Source organism: Peromyscus maniculatus, chromosome 3, assembly GCF_049852395.1.
Source record: "Peromyscus maniculatus bairdii isolate BWxNUB_F1_BW_parent chromosome 3, HU_Pman_BW_mat_3.1, whole genome shotgun sequence".
Classification (NCBI taxonomy): Eukaryota; Metazoa; Chordata; class Mammalia; order Rodentia; family Cricetidae; genus Peromyscus; species Peromyscus maniculatus.
The window spans coordinates 13,628,529-13,656,163 of NC_134854.1; the positions used below are offsets into that span (position 1 = coordinate 13,628,529).

General features: G+C 37.5%; 1 protein-coding gene across 2 annotated transcripts; it reads left to right on the plus strand.

Annotated features, from left to right (window-relative positions):
• Tmem168 (transmembrane protein 168) lies at positions 1 to 27,635 on the plus strand. 2 transcript variants are annotated; one of them, XM_006984255.4, is made up of 5 exons: positions 1 to 139; positions 5,044 to 6,295; positions 15,213 to 15,355; positions 17,061 to 17,335; positions 25,598 to 27,635. In XM_006984255.4, exons 2-5 carry the CDS (start codon positions 5,168 to 5,170, stop codon positions 26,143 to 26,145), a joined length of 2,094 nt encoding a protein of 697 aa, XP_006984317.1. In that variant the 5' UTR covers positions 1 to 139; positions 5,044 to 5,167; the 3' UTR covers positions 26,146 to 27,635. The 2 variants fall into 2 exon arrangements, with proteins under 2 accessions (XP_006984317.1, XP_006984318.1); XM_006984256.4 differs by lacking the exon at positions 1 to 139 and adding an exon at positions 325 to 459.

Sequence of the window (27,635 nt, forward strand, 5' to 3'; positions counted from 1 at the left end):
GGCCGTGCTGGGACTCGGGAAAGTTCCCACCGAGGCCGAGCGGTGCTAGCCAGGGCGGCTCGGGCTCCCGTCCCCGCGGCTCACCACCAGCTGGTTCTGAGTCGCAGGACGGAGCGGGGTGGGTGGCGACCGGAGTCAGGTAGGTGGCTCCGGGAGAGCCGAGGGCTCGGGCGCCGCCCAGGGCCGCGCTGACCCGGCCAGGCCCCGCCCCGCCGACCTCCCGGCGGGAGCCGTGCGAGCCCGGGACCGGCGACAGCGAAGGGAGGGCGTCCCTGGTCACCGCGACCCGGGCGTCCCGTGGTGTCGTCTTCTCTCCGAGCTCAGGGGTGGCGGAGGGCCAGGGTCCCGGCCCCGTCTCCCCAGCCCTCGCTAGGATAAGGCCTAATGGGAGGCCAGCTACCATTGCGGCTCCGGAGGGAGGAACGTAGAGTTTTGAGTTGCCATTCTTCTGGTTAAGAGGTGGGTCTAAAGAGTTCTTGGCAGGGACCCAGCAAAGCAAGGTTGTCCAACCCGGACTTCTCAGTGTGGTCCTTCCAGGTTTCGATACTTCCTCTCAATGGGACAGAAATAGATTTACACTGAAAGGTCATGAAAGCGACACTTTGTGTCTTGAAGCCCATTGCCGTAGGACACGGGGAGGGTACTTTCTATTTCGAAAGAAATTTGGTGAATTTAGTGAAGGCTGGAGTTAAGCCGAAAGCAAAGAAGCCAGACATTCCTGGAATCTCCCCTAACTACTAGTATTAGTTGTGGCATGTTAGAAAAGCTGTTTATTTTATCCACATTAGTTCTGTGTTAGTCTTTTTTTTTTTAACAGATTGAATGCTAACTTGATTACAGACTTGGCTAGATACTGAGCATGCATTGTGGAAGTCAAATCTCACCAGAGACCTTGTGACTTAGTGAGGAATGCAGACATTAAACGCGTGGTAAAGAGAAGAGTATTTTTTTTTTCTATTTCAGAGGACGTGCAGGGATTATCTGACTAGTGAAAGGCGATTCTTCTAAGAAAAGGATTTTAAGCCCAGACCTGAAGAGATTGACAGACAAAGGGTAGTTAGGACTAGGAGGAGGAAAAAGTGTATCCAGAGAGGGCACGGTAATTATGTAGTTCAGAATCGAAATGTCATTATGTTTGGAATCCAAAGTGAGAGGAAGAAGAGTAACAGATAGGTAGGAAAATTATTCCTATCTAATGTAGAGTACTTTATCAGGCACTGAATGAGCTTAGACTATAGTACTATGAGGGATGGAAAGCCATTCGAGAATTTTGGATGGTGGAGTAACATGGTAAAATTTGGTCTTAAAAGCCAACTTTCTAGCTGGGTTGTGGTGGTGGTGGTGGTGGTGGTGGTGGTGGTGGTGGTGGTGGTGGTGGTGGTGGTGGTGGTGGTGGTGGTGCATGCCTTTAATCCCAGCCCACGGGAGGCAGAGGCAGGTGAGGCAGCTCTCTGAAGAGTTCGAGGCCAGCCTGGTCTACAAATTGAGTTCCAGGACAGCCTAGGCTGTTACACAGAGAAATCCTTTCTCAAAAAACCAAACCAAACAAACAAAAAAACACAATTTGTGTAAGAAGTGCAGGAGTAAATTGGAAAAAAAAAAAAAAAAAGGAAAACATTCAAAACATTCAAGCATGAGATCATGGTGGCCAAAATGGAGATGGTGACTTTGGGGATAAGAAGTAGAAATGTGAAAGAGATGCTAAGAAGAAAGAAAAATCAAGAGCTGGAGAAGATTAAATTGTGGTAGAAGAAGTGTGAAAGAAGGTTAATGTTGTATATAGGATTGAAGGTTGGAGGTGTACTACTGGGTTCAAACCCAGGGCCTCCCAAATACTAACCATTCTTTCTGAGTTGTATATACAGCTTGAGATTTTTTAAAAAATGGACTTTAGCAGTGACTTGCTGATTGATTCTGCTTTTATTTGCCTCTGGAATTTTCCATGAAATCATTAGGAAAGGCAGCTCAAGTGAAAAGAATTATAATGCTTTTTTGATTTGTTTTAATTTCTAGTTCAGGCCATCTTTTAAAGATAAAATGGGCAAAGACTTTTAAAACTAAGTCCTATAAGAATGTGGTAGCATAATATTCCATGTTACAGCTGTATTGTCTTTTATTATATAATTAAGATATGGAAGTAATTGAGATTGATCAAAGCCTAGGTTGGGGTTGAGTGACCAAAAGATGGGTTGAAAATGAAGAACTTTGAAGACAAGCAAGGAGAAACCACTGAGTTAGGAAGAAAATATGGATCCTTGGACTTCAGAAGCCAAGCGAAGGGAAGATTTCAGAAGGTGATAGTACTCAACACTATGAAGGATTTTAAACACAATGTGCAGGGATCCTGCAAAGGTTCCATCATATTTAGGAACTTGCTGATCATTCTAGAAGTTGACAGAGCATTTACACTAAGGGAATGGTACTGCTCCGTGTTTTGAAATGAGTGTATGAGAACTTAAACAACCAAACATTAGCTGTCAAGAAAGAAGAAAATTGAATATGGTAGAAGAGATGGGGGGAAACAAAGATTGTTTTTTGTTTCTCTTTACCCCTTTGTTTAGTAGTTTTTTAAAAAGCTGACCTACAAATGCTTAAGCATTAATGAATTAAACATAAGTGAAAGTTTGGAGAGAATGACATTCTGTAACAGCAAAAATTCACAAAGGAATGGCTACTCTTTCTGACTGGCATTCAGAGATACAGATAGAGGTGGATTTATTTATTGGAAACTTACAGGTTCTCTTTTGATGACACTGTTAGGAAGCAGTCATGTGATAAAAATTCAGTGAGATGTAGGTGTCAAGAGATTTGAGAAGAAAGAGGTTTGAACAGTCACAGAGTGGGAAAGAATATTGACCAGGAAACACAGGAGTCTCATGAATGTAGAGTGTGGTACCTTTCAGCATAATGTGTGAATTTTTCTCTGTCTAGTAGTGCTCATTCTGAGCCTATATTATATCATCAATATTTTGAGTCTCTCTCTCCTCTTAAAACTAGATTTTATCAGTTTCTTATACTAATATAGAAATTGACAATATACAAAAAGCAGACATTTTCATTAATCTCACATGGTAAGAAGTGCTTATATGAAACATAATAGAGGAAAATTGGCTTGAATACCTAATGAATAGATTTTGAAATAAAAATATGCTTTACCTAAAAAAAGTAGAACTAGTAATGGCACTTGAAATGTGCTAGGGATCCTAAGATTGTTCCAGAAACAGTCTTCTCCAGCCAATGCTACTTAGGGGTTAATTCTAAGTTATCTCATGATTCTATTTGAGTGTGTCTTAGTGTACCTCTATTAGGAAAGTTTAAATAAGCTAATCACACCCTCCCCTCCACTCGTGTGCATTTGTTGCTTGGGTTCAAGCTTAATGCCTTCTAAGTATATTTTAGAGAAACACTCTAGCACTGATACCCACCCTAGACCATGAACTATTTGTTTTCTGAATATTTTGGGTTTTTAAGTATTTATGACCATGAGCTATTACAACAGATCAGTTCTTACAGTATACTGGAAAACACCTAGTGAATAGTTCAGTAATTCTTTTTATATATTTGTGTTACAGTATACTGGAAAACATTGAAGAGCTACCTAGTAGATAGTTGAGTAATCCTTTTAATATATCTTTTTATATATATTGTGTGTGTGTGTGTGTGGGTGTGGTTAATATGTGTGCGTATGTCAGAGGACTACTTGTAGAAGTTGGTTCTCCCCTCCACCATTATAAGCCTCAGAGATTGGACTCGTGTAGTAGTAAGACTTCTCAGTTGAGCTTATCTCATTGACTCCGCTGTACGTATATATTGTATAATTTTTTTTAACCATTTTTGTGTTTTGGGTGAAACCTATGGAAGCATGTAAAGTTGAAATAGTTATTTGGGTCCTAGCAAATAATTGCTGTAGTGTAGTGACCTTTTGAAAAGGTAGACTTGAAGAAGTTCTTCATTTACTTTACCATGACCTGGTAAGCATTTCAGTATATGAGTTTTGAGTAAGAAGTTCAGCAATTGATTTACTATATAGATAATATTTAGATTTGAAAAGTAAGTGATAATCCAAGTAATCTATTTTGGTAGGAGTGAAAGTACAAGAATTATGTCTCAGCTTTAGGGACTGAGTAACCTTAATAGAGTTAAATTTTATTTCTAGATAAGTTTATTAGATAAACCATATAAAGACTGACATTTTATAGCATTTTTAGGACTGTCTTGTAATAAGATTTAGGGAATTAAGACAGCAATAATAGTTAACATCTCTGTATACTAGTGTTTTCAAATTTGAAGTACTAATGAAGTCCTTCATTCCATTTAAAAGTTGAGTGGCGTTTTGTTTTGACAAATCCAAGTGCTTATGATATAAGTGAAACTGAGTATTCAAGTAGGACTAGATTAGCCAGGCTCAGCATCTACACTGACAAGAAGACTCCACTGATAGTTAGTGATGCAGTCTAATCAATATGAATAGAAATCATGGGCATTTTCCTTTGTGTAATTTGTAGAATTTATAAGCCATAAAACATTTCTATTTATATATGCAATTAGCCAGGTGGTGGTGGTGCACGCCTTTAATCCCTGCACTCAGGAGGCAGAGCCAGTTGGATCTCTGTGATTTTGAGGCCAGCCTGGGCTACAGAGTGAGTTCCAGGAAAGGCGCAAAGCTACACAGAGAAACCCTGTCTTGAAAAAACCAAGAAAAAAAAAAAAGATGTATGCAATTAGACTTTGAACTGGATTTCAGAAGAACCTCTTTTTCTCTTATTTATGTAATATAGATGGGCAGTGGTGGCACATGCCTTTAATGCCTCCCAACACTTGGGAGGCAGAGGCAGGCAGATCTTTGTGAGTTCTAGGCCAGCTTGGTCTATAGAGCAATTTCCAGGACAGCCAGGGCTACACACAGAGAAACCCTGTCTCAAAAAACAAAACAAAACAAAACAAAAAAGGGGGGTGGGTGGTCATTTATCTAGTATAAAGAAGATGGAACAAAATCATAATAGTATATAAAATGAACTGTGCAATAATGTTTCTTCTCTTTAGGTCACTATAAAGAAAACTTCAGAGAACATGTTGGAATAGAAGTTAGCACCATCTTGGATTTGTTGAATGAAATACAGGAAGTTCATTTTCACACGTGTGGGAAGCACCTCCATTGCCAGATTACATGTGTAAATCACTGCGGTACTGCTTCAGTCACTGTCTCTATCTAGCTATGACACGGCTGGAAGAAGTCAATAGAGAAGTGAACATGCACTCCTCCGTGCGGTATCTCGGCTACTTAGCCAGAATCAACTTACTGGTGGCTATATGTTTAGGTCTTTATGTACGATGGGAAAAAACAGCAAATTCTTTAATTTTGGTGATATTTATTCTCGGCCTCTTTGTTCTGGGGATTGCCAGCATACTCTATTATTACTTTTCAATGGAAGCAGCAAGTTTAAGTCTCTCCAATCTCTGGTTTGGATTTTTGCTCGGCCTTCTATGTTTTCTTGATAATTCATCCTTTAAAAATGACGTGAAAGAAGAGTCAACCAAATACCTTCTTCTGACATCTATAGTATTAAGGATATTGTGTGCTTTGGTGGAGAGAATTTCTGGTTACATCCGCCATCGGCCCACTTTACTAACCACAGTAGAGTTTCTGGAACTTGTTGGGTTTGCCATTGCCAGCACAACTATGCTGGTGGAGAAATCTCTGAGTGTTATTTTGCTTGTCATGGCTTTAGCCATGCTCATTATAGACCTGAGAATGAAGTCCTTTCTAGCTATTCCAAACTTAATAATTTTTTCAGTATTGTTATTTTTCTCTTCATTGGAAACTCCCCAGAATCCAATTGCTTTTGCATGCTTTTTTATTTGCTTGATAACTGATCCTTTCCTTGACATTTATTTTAGTGGACTTTCAGTAACCGAAAGGTGGAAACCTTTTCTGTACCGTGGAAGAATTTGCAGGAGACTTTCAGTGGTTTTCATTGGAATGATTGAACTTACATTCTTTATTCTTTCAGCATTTAAACTCAGAGACACTCACCTCTGGTATTTTGTGATACCAGGCTTTTCCATTTTTGGAATTTTTTGGATGATTTGCCATATTATTTTTCTTTTAACTCTTTGGGGATTTCATACCAAATTAAACGACTGCCATAAAGTATATATCAACCACAGAGCAGATAACAATAGCCTTGATAGAATCATGGCATCCAAAGGGATGCGTCATTTTTGCTTAATTTCAGAGCAGTTAGTTTTTTTTAGTCTTCTTGCAACAGCAATTTTGGGAGCAGTCTCCTGGCAGGTAAGCTCATGTTTCGTTGTTGGTCCTAGTTTATTTCTTATGTCAATGCCAATTGGAGATTATACTTAAAGACATTCTTAGATTATACTTAAAGACATACTTAAGGTTATGCTTTAAAGACATAACCAGAGTTACTGGTACCAGCCTAAACCCATACCTGTCTTCTGTGGCTTATGTATAGCATATTTATGGCATAGCCTTTTTCTTAAGATTTTATTTGAAAAGAAATTATATGTGTAGTACCATATTAGCTTCTGAAATAAAGATTAAAGAATCCGAATTTTAGATGAGAGAAAAATAGATTTTATGATATATTTCCTGCCCCAAAATGTTTTTTTAATATGCTTATGGACATTCAAACTATACAGTTAAGAGTTTGTGTTTATAGTAATTTTTAAGTTATATGTGTGTGATTTATGTATGAGTATGTATTGTGTGTCTATGTACATGCATGTGTGTGTTTATCTGCATGCATATGGAGGGCAGATGTTTGCATCAAGTACCTATCTTGCTCAATCACTTTCACCTTTTTTTCTTTTTCTCTTTCTTAACTTCTCTCTTTCTTTCTTTCTTCCTTTCTTTTTCTTTTTTGAGAAAGGGTCTCTCACTGACTTGACTATACTAGCTGGCCATCAAACTCTAGGGATCCTCCTGTCAATATCTCCCCAGCACTAGGGGTATAGACATGTGCCACCACACCTGGCTTTTTCCATGGGTTATGGAGATCCTGACCCAGATCCTCCTGTTTTCTTGTCAGGCACTTGACTGACTAAGCCATCTCCTCAGCCCTTGTTTCTATATTATTCATGAATTTGTCTTCTGAGTATTTATTGACATTTAGCTAGAGATGGTGCTGAATGCTGAAGAGCTCAGGACATCTTTGCCCTTAAAAATGGATAACTCTATAATGAGAAGAAGAGGCTAACATGAAAAGAGTTTGCTTATAATTTGTTCATAATGTGACAAACAGTATAATTTGAGTACCTCAGGCTGGAATGTGGACATACAAGAGCAACTCTTCTTGGTTCAATTGCTTTGCACCAATTTGCTGCTGCTGCTTGATTTCTAGATGTGAGTGTTAAAAGGGCGTTAGATAGAAACACTTGCCTGGGCATGATGCTTCTTTTTAGTGTGGGCTGCCTCAAGGAGCCTGTATGGGAGTCGAGCAAGTGGTGAAAACATCTTGGGTGTTGTCTCAGGGTAGCTTCCTCATTTTTTACTTGCCAGAGCTAGGGACTTTCAGAATTATGATGTCAGAACTCTAGCAAGAATTTTCCTTCCTCCTCCACTTTTCTCTGTGTTGGCCACTTTCCCAGTCTTAACCACCTTTTCTTTGCCAAGTCAGCCTCATTCATGTATGACTCCTTTCCAGGTCATAAAATTCTGTTAACCAGATACTATCTTGGTCACTAGATTTTTCTGTTTTGCATATACCAGTGCATATATGTTTTGCATATACTTCAAGTAAAGTATACACACTTGTAGATGGAAGTTTTCCTGTTCCACAGACACTCTTAAACACACATAGGCTTATATTAATTATAAATGCTCAGCTGATAGCTCAGGCTTGTTACTAGCTAACTCGTATACTTAAATTAACCCATATTTCTATATATACTTTGCCACATAGCTCATGGCTTGTTACCTCATTTTTTATATGTACTGCTTGCTTGCTCGGTGGCTGGCTGGCTGGCTGGTGTCTCTCTAGACTCTCCTGATTCGGACCTTCCTCCTCCCATCATTCCCTTTGTGTCAGACTGTCTCACCCAATCTCTTCTTGCCCTGCTATCAGCCAGATAGTTTTTTTTTTTTTTTTTTATTAAAAATGAACATAATCCACAGCACACAGCAATGGGACTACACAAAAGCTTTCTAAGGAATCTTTCAGCAAAGATAATGTTAGGAGAATCAATCTCCATGGTATTAACTTTTAATGGTAGTGTTTCCTAAAGTTGACCTACTTGAGAAAATCACTTAAGTTAGCTCTCAAGTGGTATCTCATTTGCGTGAGTGAAAGTATTTCATTTAATGAGTATATTTAAATAACTCATATTTTTCACCTATTTTTCAGTTAGGCTATTTGTCTTGAGTTTTAAGAGATCTTTGTATATTTGGGTACAAGTCTCCTATCAGATTAAGAATTTAGAAATGTTCTGTTCACTCTGGCTTATATTTTAACTTTCTTATTGATACTTTTGAAGAATAAACACTTAACATAAAATTCAGTTTATCAGTTCTTTCTCTTATGAACTATGTATTTAGTATTTTATACAAGAATCTGCTCAACTGTAGGTTCTCTTGTATTTTATTCCAGAAGCTTTATCATTTTAGCCTTCACATTTTGGGCTATGCTCTATTTTAGTTTCTTGTTTATAGTATAAGGACCTTAATTTTATTTAGTTTATGAATATCTAGTTGCTTCAGCACCTTTACTGAAAAGACTGGAGACTGACATTTACCCAACTGAATGGCCTTTGCATATATGTCTACCATAATTAAATGTAAATGTGAGATCTCAGACCCGAGCTGTTTTTTTTTTATTTTGGTCTATGTCTATCTTTCAGATAGTGTTATACTGCTTTTCAAGGTATTTTCTAATTTCCTTTGTAATTTCTTCTTTGACCCATGGGTTATATATATTTTTATTGTTTAAAATCCTAATATTTGTGGATTTCCCAACATTAGTCTATTTTTTTTTTTTAAATTTCTGATTTATCATTGTGGTTGGAGGACACAATTTGTGTTTTAGTTTTTTGATGAAGACCTGTTTATGGCCTGGCATATGTTTTAGTTCATCTTCACTTGAAAATAATATGAAAAAGAATACACTGCTGTTGCGCAGAGTATACTATAAATAAGAGCTAAGTCGAGCTGGGTAGTGATGTTGTTCTTGTATCAATATCCTTGATAATTTTCTGTCTAATCCTATCAATATTAAGAGATATTAAAATGTGTATTTCCTCATTTAAGAAAGTGTGTGTGTGTGTGTGTGTGTGTGTGTGTGTGTGTGTGTGTGTAGATGTGTGTGTAGGTGCTGTTGTGGGGGTGTCAGATTCCTTGGAGCTAGATTTGCAGGCTGTCCTGAACTACCTGATATGGGTGCTAGGAACTGAGCTTTGATTTTCTGCAAAAGCAGTAAGTACTCGTAACTGCACTGCTGAACATCTCTGGCCCCTCAGTGTTTTTTGTTATTGTTTGTTTGTTTGTTTTGGCTTTATGTATTCAAGGACTGTTCCTAAATGTAGGAATAGATTTTAGAACTCCTTGGTCCTTGATTTTTATCATCATAGATGGCATTGTTTAGTAGTTTCAATAAAAACCCTATTATTTGCTTCCAAAGCTTAAAATATTAATTATAGAAAAAGCTTGCTGAGCCTTGTTCTTAACATCTGTGCTTTGAGTCATGTGGAATTTGTTAAAGTTCTGAAGAATGGAATTCAGTAATTTGAGGAAGAGCTTTGCTAAAGTCTTGATGCAATCCTGCTCAGCAATACACCTGTTGAGTGGTTTAATGGTTTAGCGGTTCAAAACTAATGTAAATCTACCTGAATGTATTTATATTCCCCAATTGGCTGCTACTTGATAACTGTTGTGTATGATGTTGGGATTGTTCCTTGTAGGAAATTAGACTTTTCAGCTTAATTGTCATTTAACTGATAGAAAACTTTCAAAATCTTTCTTCTGCCCAGTGTTCTGTGAAATGCAAATGTGTATACTCAGAGGGGGAAAAAACACTAAAAGAAAATACTGAACGAGCAGCATTTCTATACTCCTCTGTCTATGGAATAGTTGTCTTTAACCCTCACTAACCCCATTACCTTCCTCCCCAACTCACACACCCTTTAACTTCTATGCGAGATCTCTCCTTGGACCTTAGATGAAAAGCAAATGTAACATTCATATGAAACATAATTTGGAAAGCATCTACCAGGTCTATACAAGTTCCAGTGACTTCAAATGATTTAGAGTCAGAAAATTATATAGTGAAAGGGAAACAGTTGAGGTCTGTTGGGTAAGACTATTTTGGAGAGAATGACATTGCCAATCCAAGTCCATTCTCAGCTATCTCAAATTCTTTAACTTGAATTTTAATAGATTTCTAAATTGAACTATTTACCTTACATTTCTAAATAGTGTTCCCAACACACACACACACACACACACACACACACACACACACACACACACACACACACACACACTCACTCCATGTTTCTATAAAAAATAATACTGAAGTGTTAAACTTTTTGCTTGTGTCTCTTTAACCGATCCTTCGATTGATGGTTGATTTCTACTGGAAAGCTCTCCAACTAATGGTTGGGTGAGTATAAACCTAATATGACAAGGAAAATCAAGAAATTAAAGAAACTTAAGTAGACTAGTTTGTCAGCTGAGGTCAGGATAGATGAAAATAGATACGGCTTAATTCATCAGTTATTTTTCTTTTATGAATTTTTTTATGTCATGGCTAAGAAATTTTCACACAAGTGAAGCTTTTAAGTAGCTTTGTTTTTTTGTTAGTTCTTCCTCTCTAATATTGTCAGAATGAATCAGTAGTTTCATTCCCAGTTACTTTCATTAAAGAATTGGAATTTCACGTTAACTCTATTGGGGCTTGCTCATAAGCTCATTCTGACTTTAAAATGCACCGTTTTAGCCATTGTTTCCCACAGTGAGTGTTATGTTCCCTGCTTGCCATTTGCTTCCGTCTCTTAAACTTTTCCCTTCAATAAGTCAATTACAAAGGCACAGTGTCATAGCACAGCTAGTGTGGCTTTGATGGGAATTGGAAATTCAACAGAAGGCTGAAGGGAGACTACATCCCACTTAGAAGCATATCCCATGACAATTTTCTTATGTTTAGACATCCCCTCTGAAATCTTGAGCTTTACATGTCTTTCCTTGCTCACTGTTGTAATTTGGAGATTTGGTGCAGTATTTTTTTTTTTTCCCCCAGATAGGGTTTCTCTGTGTAGTTTTGGTGCCTGTCCTAGATCTCGCTCTGTAGACCAGGCTGGCCTCAAACTTACAGAGATCCGCCTGGCTCTGCCTCCCTACTGCTGGGATTAAAGGTGTGCGCCACCGCTGCCCAGCCATTGGTGCAACTTTATGTAGAAGCCCTTTTCATTCAAACCAGAAAAGCCGTTATACCGTTAATTTCACTGTAGGTGAAGAGGGCCAGTCCCTGGGTATGGTAGAAGTTTAGTATCAGCTTCACATCCAAAGAAGGGATGAAATCTATTAATGTAGCATGATTTCACTTCCAGCAAAATGGAAAGAGCAGCCTTTCCTTCATTTGGCATGGGGAATAGGGAGCTTTTCAATCTGCTGCTGAATTAGAAGTACGTGACATTCACATTTTTACTTTGTTTTGTTTCGTTTGTTTGCCCCAGTTTAGAGCCATTTAGTCTAAGTTACAAAGGGGGACATTATTTTAGCTTGAAGCTAAAGTTTTATCACTTTTCCCAGAACACTATAAAAAAGGATGTCCTAGTACATTGTGTTGCTGTGACAATAACACAGAGTAGGTAATTTATAAAGAAATGACTTTTTTTCTCACAGTATGAAGTTAGAAAGCTCAATTTCAATAGTGAAAGTTGAGCTAGGTGGATCGATGGATCAATGGATAGATAGATGGATGGATAGATGGAGGGAGGTAAAGAGCTAAGAAGTATGTTTCACAGCTTTGAACTCCTATATAATAATCAGTATTTCATTTGTGAGGGTCATTTCTAAGTTCCCTGTCCTTATGACCAATAAATGTCCCATTAGACTCCATTTTCTAAGATTGCTGTATCGAGAGTTAAGTTTCCAGAGCATGCTTTGGTGGAAAATATTGAAACGCTTCAGAGGAGTAGATGCTCTTTTCCCATGAAAACACCAAAAACAATGGTTTGAAGAATATTTTCTTCATGAAGGATGGGTGTGGTATAGTTTCTAACAGATAAGTTCTGAGCAGTGCATCCTGAACATCATAGCGTATACTTTGAAAATTTATATTATATCTCAGTCACTCCATCTGGCCTGTGGATTCAGTCAGCAGGCACACAGTGAGGGGCTGTTGCTGGGTAAACAAGGCAGACCACTTTGCAGTAAGCATTTAATAGGAAATATGTGACCCACTAACAGTTCCTTTGTGATTTTATGTGATCCTGAATGGATATCTTGTTCCCAGGTACCCAAATGGTGCGTATGGTCCACAGTTGACTGAAATATTGTTCAATTGTGCATACCTATCTTTTCTCCTTCACCTGGTCTTCCAGCCTTTAAGTTGAGGGCCATGTGGTGGTGCATGCTGTTAATCCTCAAACTTGGGAGGCAGAGGCTGGTGGGTCTCTGTGAGTTCGAGGCCAGCCTACCTAAATGACAAGTTACAGTCAAGCTAAAACTACATCCTGAGACCCTGTGTCAAAAAACAAAAACAAAAATGAAAAAAGCAAAAGAAAACAACTCACCAAACCAACAAGAAATAACTACTAGATCATCCTCTACATTTTAATAAGATGTGCCATTTATAAACTGTTCTCTGTGTGCTAACCTCCATTCTCTGTGCTGTGTATGTATAAATATATGGAGTCTTCACAATTATTTGAAATAGCTATCATTGCTGTTCTCCTTTGCAGGTCAGAAATGCTCTTGAGAGTTTAGGAAACTTGGCTTCTAGGAAGCCTCCACTCATAGTCTTCATTCTGTAATTGGCCATTGTACAGTTTCATATGTTTTTAGACTTGGCAAGACCACAGAATTTCGTTACTCAAAGCTCTTTTGCTGGTTATAGGGGAGCATAAGTAGATTTGCCTGAGTTCACTTTTGCAACTGTGTTTTCACTCTTATAAGGGTATGGCTTTAATTGTTTTGTGGTTTTGTCTCTTTTGAGAGACTCAGTGACAGGATAGAGATCTAATACTTCTATTAGAACTTTGATGACTGTACATCAAGATCTCCTAAGTAATATTTAGACATTTAGATTTAAAAAAAAATGTTCTCTAGATTTCTATTCTTTTGCTTCTGATGACTTCATGAGTTTTGTTGGGGGCTGGAGAGATATGACTTAGCTATAAAAATGGTTACTATGCAGTTATGAAAACCAGACTTGTGGTCCCAACATCCACATAATAAATACAGTGTCTCACAAACTATAACTCTCCTATAACTCTAGCTTCAAAGGATCTAATTCACTCTTCTGGCCTTTGAACACATCAGTACATGTAATTGCACACACACGTGCATATACATTCACACAGACACAGGTACACATAAACTAAAAAATTAAAAAGATAAATCTCCCATTTAGTTATTTTTAATTCAACAAGTGTAAGCACTGTAATCCAATAAACACAAAGTCTTTTGAAATTATGTAACATGCATTACATAAAAACATGGATAAGTTATATAGCAGTTATGTAAGGTGTAGCATATTTATACTGATAGGGTTTTAGACACCATTAAGCTGGCATATGGGGATGTAAATATATACAAATTAATGGCCTTACAGAAATGCTGTTCGATCAGACCAGGAAGCAGGCATCAGGGAGAAGGGGCTCATGACCCTTCTCCTTTACCTTTTAAGAGGTCACATACAAAAATGGCAAGAAGTACCGCCTTCTTCAGGCCTATAGCCCCAAGTCATGGGTGGAGCATATATCACTACATTTGTGTATGTGTGTATGTATATTGTACATAGTATGAAATGTGGAAATACTAAAAAAGACTCTATTTGAAGTGGTTTTAATCATTTATAAATTTTCATAATTTTCAGTGTTCATAAATTAATTCTTTATCCTAAATAATCATAACTTACTATAATTTATATTGTATAATTGATAAACTAGAGTGTACCAAATTGGACAGTGTATCTGCCTTTTTATTATGGGTAAATTTTCTACTTTTGATCAGATGAATCACTACTTAGTGTTGGCATTTGTTCCTGCATATAGGCCTATTATTTGTGCAGCAGCAAAGCAAGAATCTGGAATAGTACCAATATTAAAAAGCTACAGTACAGCTGGGTGGTGGTGGCACACACCTTTAATCCCAGCACTCAGGAGGCAGAGCCGGGCGGATCTCTGTGAGTTCGAGGCCATCCTGATCTACAGAGCAAGATCCAGGACAGGCACCAAAACTACACAAAGAAACCCTTTTTCAAAAAACCAAAAAAAAAAAAAAAAAACCTTCAGCTTCAGTACGGGATTAATGATCATCTTTCTGTTTTATTTCAACTTAAATGGGCACTTTTTTGCTTCTGCTTTTTTGTTTCAGTTAATATTTAAACTTGGCTTCTTTTAAAAATGTTTTTCTGTCTTCCTTGTTTTATATGCTGCTTTAAAGGTATTTAAATGTCCTTAATTTTTTTTTGTTAGAATCTGCAATTTAGACAAATTGAGTTTGTAGTTTTTAAAAGGTAAACTATTATATAAAAATGAAATTAACTTTTTAGCTTTAAGGTCTTGATTTTCCTTTATGTTTTATTCTCATAGTTTCTGGACTCTCTGGGCTCCACATGGGATGGGGACAGCCGAGTCTTTCCTCAAGCATCCTCTTTGATAAAGCAGTAGTCATGGTATTTGGAAAAGTGATGGAAAAATGATGTGTATGTGGGTTGAACACGTAGAGGTGGTTTTTGTTTCTCTTTCACATCAGAGTTGTTATATTTTTGTTTTTGGTTTGGATGGAAGGTTAACAAATTTTTAAAAATATGTGCTGTGTTTTGCTACAACTTCCAAAAGACTTTGGGATCCAATATGGTTCATTGCTCCTATAATTTATGCCTGTCTACAAATGTGTGCTTTTTTTTATTATTGTTTTTAGATTATGAGTTGTTATTTGTATCCTTGAACATAGTGGTAAAAACCGTGAGTCAATACACATGCGTGTAAATATCCACAAGCTATATAAATGTTGTTGTTTACTTTTTTAGCCCACAAATGGAATCTTCTTGAGCATGTTTCTCATTGTTTTGCCACTGGAGTCCCTGGCTCATGGGCTCTTTCATGAACTAGGGAACTGTTTGGGAGGAACCTCTGTTGGCTACGCTATTGTGATCCCTACCAACTTCTGCAGGTACTGTGGTCTGTTGGGCTTGAGAGTAACCACTCGACTGTTAAAGTTCTCTTAGTGATTATGATAGATTCTTTTTTCACAACTTTACTTCCAAAATGTAGTGCTCTTGCACTTCATCCTGTGTGTAAAACGACTTTAAGTGATAGTGTCATTTTCAAGATTAAATGTACATATTTTGATGATATTTTTAGCTTGGAATCTGCATGAACTTTTGAAAGAAAGGCCCTTCCTTAAGGAGGTGTCATGAAGTTCCTGGGAAACGATGTGAGAATGGAATGTCTGCTGGCCAAGAGCCTGCAATTCCAGTTCTTGGTTCCTTGAACAAACTGTAAAAGTGCTGAACCTCAGTGTCTTTACTTAAAATAGTAATGGTACTGTCACCCCTCTTGGAGGAACATTCTGGAGAGCTGGTGAGGTTTAGGATGTGGAAATACTCTGTACCATGAAAAATTCTGCACATGCATGAAACATTAGCAATGAAGCTTATTAAAAACTTATTTTATTGTAGTTTCATTCCACATAATTTTTGTCCCCCAAATGTAAGGGAAATTTGAAACTACAAACACCACTATTTTAAATCTTTTAATAGCTAATTTTATTTACAATAGAGAAAATAGTTTCTATCATAAATGATTTCTGAAGACTAAATGTTGTTTATAGTTTCTTTGGTCAGGGTGATATTTTGAAATACAATTTTAAAAATCTGGTTTCAGTATTTGATAGGAAACCCCTAAATAAATTTGTAACAGTGCTTCTGTGTTGAAGGCTCGCTGGAAGTAGAAGGGTCCCATAAGATGTGAATGTGCTTCAGAAAGGTCTCATAAAGTAAGACATGGCAGTTCTGCAGAAAGAATTTGTGGAAATAGTAATATATACAGTTAATTTTTGCCCTGGTTACCATTAAATGTCAGAAATATGTAAAAGATTTTATTTTAGTAAATACTGACACATTTTGGACTAGGATTGATAGAATTGAAGTAAACTTGAGAGTTTTTAGATTTCTAATAGAAATTTCTTTTTGGAGAGGAGACCAGTGATGATTTCTGTTCCTTAACACTAAAAGCTTTTTATTTCTGTCAGTTATAAAACATAGTTTAGTGTGTTTCCCAGGGTACCATTTGTTCGAAGATCAGGTCAAAGTCTTCCGTTAGTGAAAAGTCTTAATAACTAAGTCTTTGTTAGTAGATAATTTATTTTTAGACTGCACCTTAAGTTAGTACATTTTGAACAAATTACAAAGATTGTGTTTTTCACTACAGAATTAAATATATAATCCCATTCTTGCTTCCCATGTTTTCTGTGGGAATTTAGTTTTCTCAACAATAAAATGTTCTTTCCTTTCAGTTCCTACTCAGGTTTGTTCAGTTAGTACAATCCGGCTTTTAAAAGTTCTTATTCAGTATCTGTCATTTAGTAAAAGCATAAGAATAGGGACAAAGAATAATGCTGTGTATTTCATGAGATACTGTTCCAGCCTTTACTGTTTTACTGATAAGAAATACAAGTTTTAGAACTGGGTTTTGAGTTTTCTAAACTTAATTTTCAGCATAAAAGGAGCTATGGAAGAGAAACTTGCCATTTCGTTAGCATGACTGATTATGGTTCTTTGATAATCAATTATAGATGATAGATAAGAATGTAACAGAATAATTAATACTCTCTAGAAGCCAGAATAATTGTTTTCACTTTTTTTCTCCTTTTGCAGTCCTGATGGTCAGCCAACACTGCTTCCACCAGAACATGTACAGGAGTTAAATTTGAGGTCCACTGGCATGCTTAATGCTATCCAAAGATTTTTTGCATATCATATGATTGAGACCTATGGATGTGACTATTCCACAAGTGGGCTGTCTTTTGATACTCTGCATTCCAAACTGAAAGCTTTCCTGGAACTTCGGACAGTGGACGGACCTAGACACGATACCTATGTTTTGTATTACAGTGGGCACACCCATGGCTCGGGAGAGTGGGCTCTAGCAGGTGAGCTCCCCTTCGTCAGCTTCATGTTGTGAGATCACAGACAGTAAAGTTCTCAGCTCAAGGTTATGTGATGACTTAATTTCTTCGAGATTACCTATTTCATTTTAGTAAGCTGTAACAAGGACTTGAGAATTACGTCTTGTAGCAGTTAGAGAGGAAAGCATGGGTTTGATTTGAGATTTAGTCAGTCTCCCTTTAATGTGCTTTCAGAATCATTCCACACAGTAATGTCTTCTAGAAGCTGGTGAACCGTTGACTAGCACTTCTTAGTCTTTAAGTGCTGCAAACACACATTTCAGAGTGTGTCACGTGTGCTGTATTAAAATCTCACCCAGACTCTAAGTGGCGGGCCATGCGGTAGGAGCAGTGCTGGGTCAGAAGCCCTGGCTCTGTCCCTGTGCCACAGCAGTGCTGGGTCAGTAGGTGCCCCACTGCCTTCGTTTTCACCTCCATAAAACAAGATTCCATTGTAAGCTAGAACATTCTTTAGTGCTAGTGAAGATTTTTGATGTATTTATACCTTGTAGAGACCTGAGGGGGCAGAAACCTTAAGTTTACCTGCATATAGAAAAGGAAAACATTTTTTCCAAGAGAAGTTCCAGAGAAGTAAGTTCTTACAGTATTAAGTGAATTTGTAAGTCTTCCTAACCATAATAAAGATTTCATTAAGTTTTAGGCTTTGTTTTGTGGATTATTATGTGCCCAGGACATAAGAGAACTTGGAACATGGTAGGGGCAGCCTTAAGTAATGCCTAGGTAAGAAAAATCATGAAATATATCATGAAAAAGTAAGGTCATTTTCTTATTTTAGATTGAAAATAGTTCATTTAGATTTAATTATATCTGGCCTAGTTTGAAATTTAGATCAAAACAGTAATACAATAGACATAAGATGTAAGCATAAATATGTGATGTTTTATCTTCATTGCCAGTTGTTTTGATTAGTGTAGTAACCAGGAGACTAGTAAAGCACTTCTGGGTGTGCTTGATGGCATTTCCAGAGAGGATTATCCCTGGGACTGGGGAGAACTTCCCTGAATATGTGTGCTGTCCGATGGTCTGCTGCAGGGCTGAATAAAGTAAAAAAGAGAGAAAGCCAGCTAGCCCAGGTGTCCTCTGCTTCTCCACTGCCATAGATGAGCCTGTGTGTGATCACTGAGCCCTCTGAACCCTGCAGCCAGTAAACCCTGACATCTTCAGGTTGTTTCTGTCAGAAGCCTTGTTACATACATGAGAAGTCAGTCATACCTACACTCCAGTCACTCCAGAAGGAAACAAGCTCAAACAGCAGATGCTTTTAAGTCAGCTTGAGCCTACCAATTTCATGCCTGACTTGTGACTGAGGCTTTATCAGAAATAAAAGCAGCTTTTTAAAAACTTTATTTTTTAGCAATTTAATATTAAATAATGCAGTGACTATTTGGGGAATAAAGGCAAACATTAGGCACATTTTAAGTATCAGCTACTATGCTTAGTATTTGGTAAACAATATCAAATTTGATATTCATAAAGTCCTCTGATCACCTCTGTTACCTGCCAGTTTTCAGAGGATACAGTGGAAGCTGGAGTATGTAACTTCCTGTGATCAACCCCAGGTCTGCCAGACTCCTGACACATTTCTCCCACTCTGTTTCACTTTAACATCAGCAGGCACCTGATTCCAGAAGTAGCATGCTGTGGTTGAACAGAGTTGTTAGCGTGGATCACCCATTTTCAAGAAGAATAGGATATACAAGAAGGAATGCAACATTTAGTTTATAAATTTGTTTCCTTAATCTGTAGTTCTGAATGACAATCGAAAAGAGCCTTCATGGCTACTTCAATTCTAGGTAATGAATAGGCGTCTATACATTCTAACTCAGCACTATAGAAAAGTTCTAGTCTATTAAAAACACTTTACAGAATATAGCTTCAGACCAAAGGAAGCACTGATTCTTGTAAATGTAACATTTATAATAAACTTTGCAAACCCAGTGTGGAAGGGGGCATAATTTTATTGGATATTCACATATCCCTGTAATTTAAAAATATTACAGGACAGTATTAGGAATGGGATCTTTCTGTGTTGTTCTGGCTTGTCTTGAACACATGTGATCCTTCTGACTGCTTCCTGAGTGGAACCTGGGACTACAGGTGTACAACTTCGCACTCAACTAGCTAAGAAAATAATTTTGGGGATCACTCTTTTGTGTGTACTTCCATTAAGTACTTATACCTAATATAAATATTTTTCAGAACATTTACATTTTCTTCTTAAATATTTTGAAATTTATTTCAAGTCCTTCTTTAAAAATAAATGCTACACATTCAGCTTACTAATACTTACATCACCTTTCTCTTTTAATAATAGTATCTAAATTTGTTATTCTTAAGTTTTATGAAGACTTAGGAAAAATTTATGAAAACTTAATTTTTAGATAGAATTATAACTGTGATAAATATCTAGATGTAACATTCTAGAGTAATATCTTTATAGTCTTTGAAATATACTACCAGTAAATTGGCCATTATGCAATTTCTTTGTTAGCCAGAAAGTTTTGTGGTTTTATAACTGTTCTAGAGTTTATTATACAAAGTAAGAAAGTAAATTACAGTGGAGAATGAGAATAGCATAGGATGACACTACCCTGTCTTACCTTGTAGTTCATGGGTGCATACTGTCATGGGGGCCTGGCCTGGGGAACCTGCCTCATGTGAAAGTAGTCAGCTTGAGGCAGGGCCATGAACACTCTTCAGATCGAGTTCCCAGACCTGCCTGACACAAGCCTTGCAACACTGATTTTGCCTTGAAATTGAGTAGAACACCCCTGCTCTGTGGAAAATGCTCTCGTTTGTTCCAAATCAAATGACAAGGGGCTTTAAACTGATTATTAATACCTGTCTCTTCAGCAGCCTTGAAGATGAACGATTAGCACTAAATTTTATTTGGGTTAACAAATTAACATCAAGTTCAGAACAATGTTACTTTGGGAAGGAGAATCTTAATGTGCCTTTGTCCCTTACTTTGACACATACTACTTAGAATATGTAGTCTTTTTTAGATTTATTGAGTTTTAATATTGAACCTCATCATAATTTTCCCTCCTTGCTTGAGGGCAATGGTTCTCAACCTTCCTAATGTTGTCACCCTTTAATATAGTTCCTCATGTTGTGGTGACCTACCCCAACCATAGAATTATTTTTGTTGCTACTTCATAACTATAATTTTGCTGCTGTTATGAGTTTTAATATAAAAATCTGTGTTTTCCGATGGTTTTAGGTGATCTCTGTGAAAGTGTCATTCAAGCCCCAAAGGGGTTGCAACCCTCAGGTCCAGAACTGCTGCTTTAGGGTAAAAAACAATTAAAGATAATTATCAGTGAGACAGAAAGAAATAAAAGAAAATGTAGATACTTTATAAAGCAGTTTATCACAAATACACAGTACCTTTAAAAAGCAGTCTTGGTTACTTGAAACTTATCAAATGGCTGTTATTGGAGATAAATGTTAAGTGCTTTGTATTTGGGCCAAAAGCCAAGAGTAGCACAGAACCTACAGGAAAGCAGAATAAAATAAAACAGGAGAGAAATAACTCACAAGGCTTTATTGCTGCTGTAAGTGCCTTGTTGATGTTAAAAGAGAATTAGGGTAGACTATGCTGAGGAATATTGAAATAGTTGTGAGTGCAATGCTAAGCAGTGATATTCCGTGGAGGGTGGAATTTGTGTCATTGCTTGTAGTCTGTGTAGTCTGATCTCTGGAGACATTTAATATATCTGGAAATCATGAAAAGTTAACTTTTGGACATTGAAAAAGTGGAAGAAAACTAGTTGTACATGGAGACCATGTATTGAAGTGGTTCCTCTAAAATAGTGTGTATGAGTGTTAGAGAAATGCATAAAATAGTTTGCATTCTTAGCCTTTCTCATAACAAGCTGATGAATAAATTAGTTATACAGAGATAATGTGACATAGCCTAGCTTTGAGGTCCTATTACAAGCAGAGTTACAAATTACAAAAGAGACTTTTATTAGTTTGATAGTTTAGCAAAGAGGATGTTTTCTCTTAGTAGAAATACATATTGTGAAATTAGTTGGTTGGATTTTTGCTAGTGAATTCCAACCTTTTAAAGCTCTTTCTAATTGTGAAAGTAACAGTTGCTCTGTGAAGGGTTTCTTTAGGCTTTACAGTCAGCAGGGAAATGATCCTTGAAAAGACAAGAATGAATCTGGGTCTAGCCCAGTTTGGTACTGGTGCTGGGCAAGGATGTCTAGAGTCTGACATTAGCTCATGTATTTTTGCCATTATTTGCAAAATTTTAGAAAAAGTTTTCAGGTAACAATGAACTCAGCCCTGTGAGTATAACAAAACTCAAAAGACATGTTTACATTGAAGCTTCTTACAAAGTAAATACGGCTTCATCCATAAGATGGGTTCTTGATCAGGATAAGGTGTAGTGGGAGTTTTCTGTTCTGCCTGCCAGCTCCCAAATAACTACACGGAGACTTCTTATTAATTAAGAAACCTCAGCCGATAGCTTAGGCTTGTTTTCAGCTACCTCTTATAGCTTAAATTAACCCATTTCTATTCATCTATGTGCTGCCCTGAGGCTTGTTTACATCATCTACATACTACATCTACATACTACATACTACATCCTGCTCAAGTCTCCTCATAACTCTGCCCTTCTTCTTCCCAGAGTACTCTCTGCCCCCAAAATCCTGCCTAGCCATCGGCAGTCAGCTCTTTATTAACCAGTGAGAGTAATACATATTTACAGTGTACAAAAAGATTTCTCCACAGCTAGAAAGGTCTAGGGAGAATGACCAAAGTAAATAGAATCCCTGAGGGAGGCAGGATTGTTTGGCCTGGCCCTAACGTAACATGGAAGTCAACTAAGCTGTTGGAAAGTACAAATGACATCACTCGCAGGGATGAATTTTACAGCCTAGAAGTAATGCTCAAGGTTTTAGGGGGAAAGGGTCTCTAGTAAGTAAACATAAATACTAGAAGATCTGGGCAGAGCCTAGGTCATTAGATAGCAAAGGATCACCGCATTGTAAACTGCATCCATTCCCAGAGTTCCAGGAGGACACATTAAACATCTCTTTTCTTTGAAGGATGTCTGTAAGTTAAATTTTCCTGGCCTATCCGGTGCTTATCTGTATGCACAACCACTTTTTGCCCTCTCCTGTTGCTACATTTAAAAATTTTGGAAAATAGAAAAAACTGTTTTTCTGTTAGGAAAGGCAACAGATTCCCAAATACCCAGTAATTCCTACTGCTGTAATTTCTGTAGGGAAGCTTCTGTGTTGTGTTTGTCCTCATGGTATAAACATCCCTCATAAAATTCTTGTAAGTTTTACTTTATTATAGAATAATCTGATATAGTTCATAGTTCTATAGTTTATTTCTGTCCCCCTTGTTTCAGATTTGGTATTAGCCTAGACATCAGTGGTAAGAAGTACTTGTAAGTTTGCCTCTACTTCTGTTCTTTTCTTGGGATAGATCCTAGAATTGACATGATTGTGTCCTTTGGTCATTGAGACAGAGCCAGGGCGATCGAGGACAGGAGAGTTGCCTCGGGCACACAGCTGCAGGGAAAGTGTCCAGTGCCTTCATTCTCTATACTAGAAAGACTGAAGATGCTGGCAAGACTCAAAGACCTGGCGGAAACCTAGCCTAATGGCAGGATACAAACATCCAAGAAGTTTCCTTTTGTATATCAGTGGTGAACTCAATCAGGAAAGCATTCCCACCCACAGTAGATTCAGAGAAAAAGGGGGGAAAAGTACAAAACAAAAAACTAGTAATAATCCTACCCAAGGAGGACAAAGGCAACTATGGTGAAAATTATAAAACAACTAAGAGAACAATTGAAGAAAGCGAAAATTCTCCCATGTTTGAAGATTGGGAGAATTAATATTATTAAACTGCCATATTGTAAAAACAAGCTACAGATTTAATGCAACCCCCATTAAAATACTAATGAAATTCATTACAAATAAGAAAAAAAAATCCTGAAGTTTGTGAGTGAGGGCTCCGTGGGTGAAACCACTGAACTAGACGATTTTGTGGGTAGAAATAAAGGGTGATTGAGGAACTCAGACTGCAGGCTGTTGTGGGGTGGGCAGAGAGAACAGCAAGTGGCAGAAAGAGCCCTGTGGATTTGTGGGGGGCAGGGAGCAGTGGGATGGTGCTTGTGAGTCAGCACTTCTGGGAGGGGAGTAGATGAAGTGGGGTGGGAGCCAGGACAGCCTGGGGGCTAGCTAGGGACTTTGATCTGTTACAGTCTGTTTGAGTTCATCAGGAACTAGGTGTGTGTGTGTGTGTGTGTGTGTGTGTGTGTGTGTGTGTGTGTGTGTGTGTGTGTGTGGAACTCGGTGTGTGTGTGTGTGTGTGTGTGTGTGTGTGTGTGTGTGTGTGTGTGTGTGTGTAAGGGATAAGGGAAGTAATGACTTTTCCTGACAAACAGAAACCCACTTTACAAGGTTTCTGATGAATGCTGAGTTTAGGTTTTGTTTGTCTGCTAGCAATTTTACTGTTTACCTGGTCAAAGTCCAGCCTGAGATGATCCAGACTGATTTTTTTTTGGGGGGGGGAGGTGGGGTGTGCTGCTTTAGACCTAACAAAATTCATGAAAACAAAAAAACTGAATAACCAAGCAGGCTGAACAAAAAGTGCAGTGCCTCTTGTAGGTAGTATAGGTGCTGAGATGTAAACTAGTGTTATATATGTAGTAGTGTGGAGCCAGAAGGTTTCTCCAGTCCCGCCCGGTCCCAAGGTCGCACAGCCGCTTATAAAATAATCATTCAGAGGCTTAATATTATTTACCAATTGTATAGCCTATGGCAGGCTTCTTGCTAGCTAGCTCTTATAACTTGACCCATTTCTATTAATCTATAAGTTTACAGTGCCTGTGGCTTACCAGTATTTGCACATCTTGCTTCTCCTGGCGGTGCTGGCATCTCCCTCCTCTGCCTCTCCTGTCTCTATGCAATTTCCTGCCTAGCTATAACCTGACTTGCCATAGGCCAGATGGCTTTATTTATCAACCAATCAGAGCAACACATATTCACAGCGTACAGGAAGACCTCCCACAGCAGTAGTGACTCTACTCTATCCATGTTTTCTGGAGTGTTATTTTCAATGGCACTTTCCTTCTAGTGATTGAGATTGTGCCTGGTACAGAGCAGTTAACAGAACTTAGTGTTTTTTGTCTTTAACAGCCCCGGTGTGCCTCTCCCCCTTACCCGTCTTTCTTTTTCCCTCTGCATCCCTCCTTCCTTTTTTTTTTCTTTCATTTCTACACACCTTTCTCTTCATGGAATATTCTGGATGGCTCTCTACTTTTTGTTCAGGCAACTTTAGAATCTGGAAGAGCTATTATGTTACTCTTTGAGTTGTAGGACCACTGTAACTACAGTAGCTGTGAAAGCAACCAGAGATAAAACTGAAAAAGTGTGGTTTTGTTCTAATAAAGTGCTATTGTGTAAGTAATTATTGAGTAATATTAATTAATAATTCAATAAAATTAATTTTCTGTAAATTTAAAGTTTCACAAAGTCTCCTTTTGATTTTCTACTATGGAAGAATATAATATCAACCTAGGTCATAAAAGCCAGTTGGCAGCTTTCATTAGGGATTATGAGCTCTCATTTGCTACCCAGCTTTAGAATGTTTGCTTTTCTGTCTAATTCTACTTTTCTTTTACTAAATTTGTCTACAGTCTCTAACTTACAGTAGTTTAGTTTAATTATTTTACATGGTGCAAAAGCTAGATGCAGTCAATGCAAAGCATATTTTATTTTTAGATATTTTACCACATGAGCACATTTACCACATGTGGTAATCTTGGGATGCTGGGCAGTGTCAGCCAGTTGCAGATCCTAGCCAGACAGTCACAATGGTAGACAGCTAATGCTTTTATGCACTGTGTTGGTAGGCTTTGGTGTTTGTGTTTAGTAGGTGTAGTATATTGAATACAATTTGAACTTACACTGTTTTTATTTTAGAATGATCTTTATCTGTATGCAACTTTATTATAAATCAAGGAAAATATATATATATATATATATGTATATATATATATATATATCAATTTTCTTCAGTTATCATAGCATATTTTAGGTCTAAAGATATATTTTTAAAAGTATCTTGTGAAAAGACACTTTGAAAGTATCTTTCATTTTTCTGATTATTGTTACTTAATATTCTAAAAATATAAACAGAAACAAGAGACTTCAAAAATTACTACTGAACTGGATTTTTTCTTGTTCACAGGTGGAGACATACTTCGCCTTGATACGCTTTTAGAATGGTGGAGAGAAAAGAATGGTTCCTTCTGCTCCCGGCTTATTATCATATTAGACAGCGAGAATTCAACCCCATGGGTGAAAGAAGTGAGAAAGATTAATGACCAGTATATTGCAGTTCAGGGAGCTGAGCTGGCGAAGACAGTGGATATTGAAGAAGCTGACCCCCCACAGCTGGGCGACTTTACAAAAGACTGGGTGGAGTACAACTGTAACTCCAGTAACAACATCTGCTGGACTGAGAAGGGCCGCACAGTGAAAGCCGTGTATGGTGTGTCCAAGCGCTGGAGTGACTACACGCTGCACTTGCCCACAGGAAGTGATGTGGCCAAGCACTGGATGTTACACTTCCCTCGGATTACATATCCATTAGTGCATTTGGCAAACTGGTTATGTGGTCTAAACCTGTTTTGGATCTGCAAAACTTGTTTTAGGTGCTTGAAAAGATTAAAAATGAGTTGGTTTCTTCCTACGGTGCTGGACACAGGACAAGGATTTAAACTGGTCAAATCTTAATTTGGACACCAAGGAAAGATATTGAGAGTTCATGTTACCATGTATCACTCACTAACTTGCCATTTTTTTGTATACTGTATTTTTATTTGTGGGAAATATCTTGCTACTTTTGTAGCTGCTCTCACTTTGTCTCTTCTTAAGTAATTATGGGATATGTAAGATACTGGGAGGAAGCATGACTTTATACTAAAAGTATGCAGAGGGTCATAAAATGCTGAATGTAAATGTGTAAGAGATGTTAAAAATAGCAGTGCACTTTCAAGCATGTTTTCATTTCTCTCCAATGAAAAGAAAAACAGTTGTCTATGCTCTCAGTGGCCAATGAAGAATTCTTAATGCCTTATTTTCTAGGCATACATTAGAGAATATAGACCAGACAAATGTGTTTACTATTTTAAGAAAACTACCAGTTTACTTAGTAGAAGATTCCTTCATGTGTGTGACTCATAGGTTTGACTCCAAGACTATTTGCAAAAGAATAAGCTCTTGGAGCATGAACAGACCTGTTCAGGACGACAGCGACATGCCCTTCCTCCATCACACCCAAATGTCTTGCTATGACCTTTACCAGTAAGCAGAGAAGCCCAAAATGCCTTTGAGACTAAAACATTGTTGACGTAGGTAACAATAAGAGTTTAGAGCCTACAAACTCTTTCTTCCTGCGTTAGTAAGGGACTCTGAAAATAACTGGTAATTTTAAGAGTCTTTCTCAGGGTAACTGTTTTCTTAATGAGTGGTATTTCCAGCTATAACTCCTTTCAAATAAATTGCCATTCTTTTCACAAAGTAATCTTATAAAATAAATGTAGCAATTTCTCATTGACCAGTTCATTCTATTTTAAGTATCTCTGTGGAGTTAGTGCTCTGCCATGAAAATTATTTTTCAGATCCTCTTGTAAACTTTTTTCTGCTGAGGTCAAAGGATGGGAACAGATCATTTTTGTTGTTGTTGCATACTTGTATTGTATTATGTAAAAAAGTATTCATGTTGGCAGTTTTAGGTAAGCATAATGGTGTGGTTGTAATTTTTAAACTTTAATTCAGTGTTTTGTTGGAGTAAAGTAGGCACTGATCAGGATATCACCTTAAGAGGTAATTCACTTCTTGTTCCCTTCCAATAATACTTACATTCTGAATTTTCATCTTTGAAAGAGGGAAATATAATTAAATTGGGAGATTATTTTTTGTTAAAGTGATGTGACTTCTCACCATTGAAGCCATTTTTCCATCTCCAGAGAGAGGAGGTAATGCACCTACCATTTTCTACCGACTTCGAAACTGAAGTTTTGTTGAGGAAGAAGTCACAGCATCAGGGAACGCGTATTCCACTATCTATGCAGCATTGCCACAGCCTGACTATTTCTATGTTTGGAATATTGTATTCCTAGTACTTTGAATAAAATTTTGTTAAAAATGAAATTTTTATTTAATGTGAAATTAAGAGTTCCTGAATATTTTACTATATTAAAAGTGGAAGTTATGCAAAACTG